Source organism: Microtus ochrogaster, unplaced genomic scaffold (assembly GCF_000317375.1).
Source record: "Microtus ochrogaster isolate Prairie Vole_2 unplaced genomic scaffold, MicOch1.0 UNK14, whole genome shotgun sequence".
NCBI classification, from domain to species: domain Eukaryota; kingdom Metazoa; phylum Chordata; class Mammalia; order Rodentia; family Cricetidae; genus Microtus; species Microtus ochrogaster.
Genome location: NW_004949112.1, coordinates 2333334 through 2341949, shown reverse-complemented (window position 1 = coordinate 2341949; position 8616 = coordinate 2333334). Strand labels below are relative to the sequence as shown.

General features: G+C 48.6%; 1 protein-coding gene across 1 annotated transcript in view; it reads left to right on the top strand.

Moving 5' to 3' along the window:
- Positions 1-5416: 5416 nt before the first annotated feature.
- Positions 5417-8616, top strand: part of Tsks (testis specific serine kinase substrate) — a 36411-nt gene continuing 33211 nt past the window's right edge. The window contains exons 1-2 of the mRNA XM_026789140.1: positions 5417-5586; positions 5903-6113. Coding sequence (XP_026644941.1) covers positions 5417-5586; positions 5903-6113 — 381 coding nt within the window. The remainder of the gene's footprint in view (positions 5587-5902; positions 6114-8616) is intronic.

The window sequence follows — 8616 nt, the reverse complement described above, 5'->3', positions numbered from 1 at the left end:
GGAGGGGAGGGGAGAGGGAGAGGGAGAGGGAGGGAGGAAGGAAGGAAGGAAGGAAGGAAGGAAGGAAGGAAGGAAGGAAAGAAGAAAGAAAGAAAGAAAGAAAGAAAGAAAGAAAGAAAGAAAGAAAGAACAAGAATGTAGCCTTGAATCTCCCAGAGAGGGACTGGGGGTGTGGCTCAGGGGTAGAGCTTCTCTGCCTGGAAATCCCAAGTGGTTGGGGTGTGGTCGGAGATAAAGCCCCTGCCTTGCAGTGGTGGTGGTGGTGTAAGCCTTTAATCCCAGCACTCAGGAGGAGAGGCAGGCAGATCTCTATGAGTTCGAGGCCAGCCTGGTCCACAAGAGCTAGTTCTAGGACAGGCTCCAAAGCTACAGAGAAACCTTGTCTCAAAAAACAAAAACAAAACAAAAAAAAAAAACTAAAAAACAAACAAAAGTCCCTGCCTAGAATCCCCCAGTGAGGGACTGGGGTTATGTCTCACTGGTAGTGCCCCTGCCTAGAATCCCCCAGTGGGGGGCTGGGGGTGTGTTTCAGTGGTAGAGCACTTGCCTAATACACCAAATGCTGGGTTCAATCCCCAGTATTGCCAAAAAAAGAACAATTCAGAATGTCTGTTTTCTGCAGAGCTTCTAAATACTAAAGGCACGTAAGGACACAGATGAGCAGTGGAAACTGAACTAATCCTCCATGGAAGTGTGTGAAGAAGGAACATAAAGTGTCCCAAGAATATCTGAAACCTGTCCCTAGTTAGCTAGTAGAATATCGCTTCTGATTCTCTGCTCAGGCAGCCTGGTAGAGGCAAGTGGAGTGACTGAGTTCTGGGTATAAAGAAAGGCCTTCCTGATTCCAGGGTCCCTCCAGGGTAGACGGGAGCACACAGCCACAGAGAGAGAGCCACTATGTACACCAGGCAGGCGTGGAATCACAGAGATCCACCCACCTCTGTCTCCCGAGTGCCACCACTCCCAGCTCACAGGCTCGCTTTATGAGGCCCAGCAGACGGCAGGGTAAGGAGCCCGGTAGGCTTTCTACCAAACCCAGCAGCGCCATCTATCGGAAGCACAGCTTAGAGTCAGCGTTGAGAAACGCCCATTCTTCAATAGAAGAAATGAATGATGCCCCATCTCTGGAATGTTGAAGTGATGTCGTCAAAAAACCCTGTGTGGTTAGGAGCCATCCCCCACCAATATCCTGGGCTTTCTCTCTCAGTGAACAGAACACATCCCTATGAAATAGGTCCCATGTGCTTTGCGTTCTCCACCAGCAGAATCTATTCTTACAATTACCCTTATCAGCTCAGGCCCTAGCCAGGAGAACCCTTTATTGGGGGAGGAGTCGAGACAGGGTTTCCTCTGTACAGCCCCGGCTGTCCTAGAACTCACTCTGTAGCCCTGGCTGTCCGGAACTCACTCTGTAGACCAGGCTGGCCTTGAACTCAGAGGTCCTCCTCCTCTGACGCCTTAGTGCTGGGATTAAAAGGGTGCACCACCACCCCCCTGCTTAAAGTTCATTCTTCTTTTTTTCTTTCTCCTTTTTTTTTTTTTTTGGTTTTATTTTGTTTTTGTTTTTCAAGGCAGGGTTTCTCTGTGTGTAGCCCTGGCTGTACTGGAACTCGATTTGTAGACCAGGCTGCCCTCAAACTCAGAGATCCATTGCCTCTGCCTCCAGAGTACTGGGATTAAAGGTGTGTGCCACCCTATCCAGGCAGAATTCATTCTTATTGTAAAGATCACAGGTTTTTGCTACTTTGAAAGGGAATTTCGGTGTAGCTAAATCATGAAATCAGTCCCTGGATGGCCTGGGTCAGCACCTGAAAATATGGTACTGTCTTGAGTTTTTGTAAATGCAAATTTCTGTCCCACCCAATCCCATAGTCATTCAGTTCCCCCCCCCCAAAGAACCCACAGAGGCTTATATTAATTATAAACTGTTCTGCCTACTAGCTCAGGGTTATTATTAACTAGATCTTACAACTTAAACCCATAATTCTTGTCTATGTTTAGGCACGTGATTGGTACCTTTTACCAGTAAGCCATTCTCATCTTGGTTCCTCTGCATCTGGTTGGTGACTGCGTGCTTGCTTTTTCTCTTCCCAGAATTCTCCTAGTCTGGTTGCCCCACCTATACTTTCTGCCTGGCTACTGGCCAATCAACGTTTTATTAAACCAATACGAGTTTAACTCTTTACAGTGTACCAAACATTTCCCACAACTCTTTACAGTGTACCAAAACATTTCCCACAGCAAATTTTATTCTTCACCCCTCACAGATCATCTCTCTCCTGGCCATGAAGGCTGGGGTGGATGGTCCCCGACAGTCACCCTCAGAATTGGCCTATGTACCTGTTGCAAGGATTCATTGTCACCCATGAGTGACAGTAGGGATGTCCACTGGAAGTAGAATGGGAGGGACTCATGTAATTTCTATGTATACCTGCCAAATTTTCAACAAAATAACAAGAAACAAGTGGAATTAACTCCTTTGGTAATATGGGTGTCCCTATGAACAATGAGGTCCTGTCCCAGCCACTGGAAATCCTTTGTGAAGGCATTAAGATACTGTACCATCCCAGAGCAGTCATTCTACATACTGGTTGACCCCTCCAGATGGTGGAGTTGCAGAAAACAGCCAGAGAGGCTCTCGGGCCTGGGAAGGACCTAAACCCAAAATTCCAAGTACAGTTAGTTGTGGTAGGACCGTCCCATCTTCTCAGCTGCTCGGAAAACTGGCAAAAAGATTGCCATGAGTTTGATTCCATCTTCAACTGTGTAATAAGACCTTGTGTCAGAACAAACTGGCCAGCAAGGTGGCTTAGCAGGTCGTCAGGTGCTTGTTGACAAGTGCAATCACCTGGGTTTGACCCCTGGAACCTACATAGTACAAGAAGGAAAACGAGTTCCCACTAGCTGTCTTCTGGCCCCCACACCATGGACGAATGTGCACACATAATAGATATATTTTAAGGGATTTATCTTTATTTTTATTTTATATGTGTGTCGGTGTTTTGACTACATGTATGCCTGTGGGGGGGTGGATCCCCTGGAACTGGAGTTAAAGTGGTGACATGTAGGTGCTGGGAATTGAACCCAGGTGGTCTCAACTGCTAAGCCATCTTTTCAGCCCCATAAATAAAAAATCTAAAACCCAGAAAAGACTAGGCATGATGGCACACACCTTTAAACTCAGCACTTTGGAGGCAAAGACAGGCATATCTTTCTATAATTTGAAGCCAGCCAGGATTACATAATGGGAGCCTGTCTTTTTTTTTTTGTTTGTTTTTCGAGACAGGGTTTCTCTGTGGTTTTGGAGCCTGTCCTAGAACTAGCTCTTGTAGACCAGGTTGGTCTCGAACTCACAGAGATCCGCCTACCTCTGCTTCCCAAGTGCTGGGATTAAAGGCGTGCGTCACCACCGCCCGGCTGGGAACCTGTCTTTAAAAATCAAGCAAATGGGCTGGAGAGATGGCTCAGTGGTTAAGAGCACTGACTGCTCATCCAGGGGGCAAAACTGTCTATAATTCCAGTCCTAGGGGCTGACACCCTTGCACAGACATGCGTGCAGGCAAAGCACCAATGCACATACAAAACAAAACAAGGGGTTTGGAGAGCGAGCAGTGAAAAGCACTGGCTGCTCTTCCAGACGACTGGGGCTCAGTTCCCAGCACCAACATGGCAGCTTGCAGCTGTCTGTGTAACTCCAGTTCCAGGGGATCTGATCCTCACACAGAAACACATGCACATGAGACACCAGTGCACACAAAATTAAAAAAATAGGGGCTGGAGAGATGGCTCAGTGGTTAAGAGCATTGCCTGGTCTTCCAAAGGTCCCGAGTTCAATTCCCAGCAACCACATGGTGGCTCACAACCATCTGTAATGGGGTCTGGCGCCCTCTTCTGGCCTGTAGGCATACAGACAGAACATTGTATACATAATAAATAAATATTAAAAAAAAAAAATTTAAGGGCTGGAGAGATGGCTCAGAGGTTAAGAGCATTGCCTGCTCTTCCAAAGGTCCTGAGTTCAATTCCCAGCAACCACATGGTGGCTCACAACCATCTGTAATGAGCTCTGGTGCCCTCTTCTGGCCTGCAGACATACATGCAGACAGAATATTGTATACATAATAAATAAATAAATATTAAAAAAAATTTAAAAAATAAATCAAGCATACAGACGTCATTAGGAACACTGGCTGCTTTTCCAGATGACCCGGGTTTGAGTCCCAGAACCCACGTAACAGCTAACAACTGTCTGCCACTCCAGTCCCAGTGTATCTGACACCGTCTGGCCTCCCTAGGCACTAGGCACACATGCTATGCACAGACATACACTCAGGAAAAACACCCATCACTTAAGTGAGTTAATTAAAAAACTAGATGTAGGGGCTAGAGAGATGGCTCAGTGGTTAAAAGCACTGACTGCTCTTCCAGAGGACCTGAGTTCAATTCCCAGCACCCACATGGTGGCTCACAACCATCTATAACAAGATCTGATGCCTTCTTCTGGCCTGCAGGCATATGTGCAGACAGAATACTGTGTACAAAATTAAATAAATCTTTAAAAAACAAAACAAAAAAGTAGACCATTCTCACAAGGACCCTCCTCACACTTTATTTCACTCTGAGTAATCAAATAGTATCATCCCTAAATCTTCGTACTGGTTGGCTTCAAACTATGTAGCTGAGGATGATCCTAAACTCATGATCTTGCTGCCTCCAGCTCTCCAGTGCTGGGGTGGAACCCAGTTCTTCATGAGAGTGCCCGAGCAGGTATTCTAACCCTGTAGACCAGGTCGGCCTTGAATTTAGAGAGATACGTCTGCCTCTGCTTCTGGAGTGCTGGGATTAAAGGCATATGCCGCCACTGCCTGGCTTGGGTTCTTTTTTGACAGGTAAAATTCACACACAGTATGAAGCCTAAATCCCCTAAAACACAGGCTGAGGAGTTGTGACATATGCCATGACTTCTCTTGACTCTCCCTGTGACACTTCCAGAGCTGGCATCTTTTTCTTGGGGTTTCTCTTCCCAACTCTGCCTCCCAGACCTCCACAGAACACCAAGTATTCCAGGGAAGGCCTTGGAAATGATCCCGTTATGTCTCTCAGATTTCAGGCAAGGCATGAAGCAGGATAGGACCTGATTCTGGGTCCCAGAGCTGGTTGCAGGGTTTCCAGCCCACTGGGTGCTCTGGACCCGAATGAGGGAGCTTTAGAACCAGAACCCGACCTGGAAGAGTCCACTGAGGTTTGCAGGGTCACCCTGAGTCAACACCTGTTCTCCCTCATGCCCCTCCCTCTGACACAGTGGTTAGGCCCTTTGTGACCCAGGCCAGGAGCTAGGGGACCCTGAGAGCCGGGGGTGGGGGGCGGGCACAGTAGATGGTGAGTCTCCCCCTGGGAGCAGGCCCCCCCCCGCGCCATGGCAAGTGTGGTGGTGAAGACTATCTGGCAATCCAAAGAAATCCATGAGGCGGGGGACCCACCTGCGGGGGTCGAGAGCTGCGCCCAGCTGGTCCCCGAGGCTCCAGGGGGAGTGACCAGCCCTACCAAGGGGATCACTAAGAAAAAGAAGGCCGTGTCCTTCCATGGGTGGGTTTCCTGCACCCTGTTAGTGATAGGCCTACTGCCCAACGCTGCCTACAGCAAAGCATGGGTGCTGGAGGGAAAGGCGGGGCAAGGAAGAGGGACGGGAAGGCAGTGGGTTGAAGGGAGCATCAGGAGGAGAGGGCGGAGTGATGGTGATGGAAGAACACAGGCAATGGGGACTGAGCAGGAAGTGAAAGCGGGCAGCAGGGCGACAGTAGACAGTAGCCGAAAGAAGCAGGGGGTCCGGTGGCCTCAGTGGACATAAGCCCCGCTCCTCCCTCCAGCACCCAATCCCCACCATCTCCTGGGTCACCTGCAGGGTAGAGCCCCGGATGTCCCACTGGTGCCTGAACCTCAAGCGGTCCTCAGCCTGCACCAACGTGTCCTTGCTCAACCTGACTGCTATGGAGCCCGACTCGTCAGGCACAGACTCTACCACAGAGGACAGTGGTCCACTGGCTCTGCCAGGGCCACCTGCTTCCCCTACAACACCCTGGGCTCCCGAGGACCCTGACATCACAGAACTTCTGGTGAGCAGCTCACGTGGGGAGGGCCGGGGTCTACTCAATTGAGGCAGGGAGCTGATCTGGTTTTGAGTGAGACGCTCTAGTCACTGAGGCCAGAAGACAGGCCTCAATGACAGCATCAGGAAGAGACTTCTGGGGGAGGGGGGAGCTCAAGGCTAGAGCAAGGCACCGGTCTCATCCTAAGCAACACAGAGAAAACATTGAGCCACACCCCAGCCCCTCACTAGGGGGTTCTAGACAGGGGCTCTACCACTGAGCCTCACCCCAGACCCCACTGGGGGATTCTAGGCAGGGGCTCTACCACTGGGCCACACCCCAGCCCCCTACTGGGGGATTCTAGGCAGGGGCTCCACCACTGAGCCACACCTGAGCTCTTTTACTTTTGAGACAGGTCTTAGTCCTTCGTCCAAGCTGGCCAACCTGCAGTCCTTCCAAGTAGCTGGGATGACAGGCTTGAGCCCATGCTCCCAGTTTCCGGGAAATATTCCCCTTGAAAGCCAAAGATGAGATGTCAAGAGTATGGGACAGAGACACAAGGCCAAGCTGTCACCCTCAGCAGCTTGAGCCTTTATTTTTATTGTTGAATTTGTGTTTGAGACAGCGTCTCACTGTGTAGCCCCGTTTGGTCTGGAACTCTCTATGTAGATCAGGCTAGCCTCAAACTCACAGTGTCCTCCTGCCACTGCACCGCTCTCTAGAATTAAAGACACACAACACCACCCCCAGACTGAGGCATTAGCGTCACCTCGCAGTGACCTGTACTGGGACCCAACAGGGGTTGGTGGCTTCCATGAAGAAAAGAATTTGGGCTTATAAACCAGAGCTAGAAATTTCATGAAAGATGTTTTAATATAGACTTGAAACAGGTCACTGAGGAGAGGTGCTCAGTGGGAAACAGGACCCACGCAAGGGTGACGACTTACCAAGGAGGAGGCCGGGATGTGTGTGTGTGAGCATCAGCCTTATGCACCACTGGGTGGCTCTCCTTACAGCTCCAAAGGTTTGTGTACAAGTGGAGGTCAGAGGGTATCTTGGAGGAGTGGGGTCTCTCCTGACACCAAGCGGAACCCAAAGACAGAACTCAGGTTCTTGGCAGTACTGCCTTTCCCTACCGAGCCAGCTCACTGCCCTTCACTCATTTGGATAACCGAGTTTATAGACTGGTTCTGGTGGGGACTTGGATGAGATTATAACCTATAAGGAAAAGGAAAAAAAAAAAGAAACAAACAAAAACCCAGAAAGCCACTAAGGTTGTACACGGGTTTCTGGTGAGAAAAACTGCAGACTTTTGACTAGGAAAAGGCCTAGGCAGTTAACTGTTTGGTTGGTTTTTGGCTTTTTGAGACAGGGTTTCCTCTGTGTATCCCTGACTGTCCTGGGATTCACTCTGTAGATCAGGCTGGCCTTGAACTCATGAAGATCTGCCTGCCTCTGCCTCCTGACTGCTGGGATTAAAGTTGAGGGCCACTGCCACCCAGCCTGTGCTAGAATTTTTTTAAAAAGGAATTTATTTTTATTTTATGAGCGTCCTTCCCACTTGTGTCTCCTGACTGCTGGGATTAAAGTTGAGGGCCACTGCCACCCAGCCTGTGCTAGAATTTTTTTAAAAAGGAATTTATTTTTATTTTATGAGCGTCCTTCCCACTTGTGTGTAAGAGCACTGTGTACATGTTTGGTGCCCAAGGAAGTCAGAGGAGGGTGTCAGATCCCCTGAAACTGGAGTTCCAGACAATTTTGAGTTGCTATGTGGATTCTGGGAACTGAACCTGGGTTTGCTGCAAAAGCAGCCAATACTCTTAACTGATGAGCCTTTTTTTCAGCTTTTTTTTTTTAAATTAGTTTTTATGTGAGATGGGAAACATGTGTGCTTCGGTACATATGAGTGACACCTCCCTTGACTGAGAGGGTCTGGGGATCAGACTTCAGTCGTCTGACTTGGGAGCAAATGCCTTCACCCAAGAAGCCATTTCGTTGTGCTATGGAATATTTGTTTAACTATGGGAAGATGTGTTGCTGTTTCACCTTGCCTGCCTAAGGTACCTGGTTAGTCTAAGGAGGAGGTATAGGCAGGACTTCTGGGCAGGGAGAGTAAAAAATAGGAGAATTTAGGCTTGGCAGAAGAAGAAAAAAGAGATGGCCATGATGGTGGAGAGATCAGAGGCTTAAAAGAAACCCTGCACTAGCTCAGAACCAAGAGATGGATATTTAGATGGTTATTTACTTTAGGGGAAAATTTACAAATCAGGATTCTCTGCTTGAATGGTGGATGGAGATAGGATCCAAACAATCCAAAAGAGCAAACAGGAATCAGGGGAGAGGAGAGAAGGGCCAGACATGCTTCAACATTTGGGTAAATAGTCTATGAGGCCACGCCCCAGAAGGCAGGTAGTAACTAGCTGAAAACCTTCCTGCAGCACCTCCCTCTTTTGTTTAAATAAGAGAGTTCTTTTTTTTTTTTTTACGCTCAGAATTTACTGTTCAGTTCTTTTTTTTTTTTAATTTATTT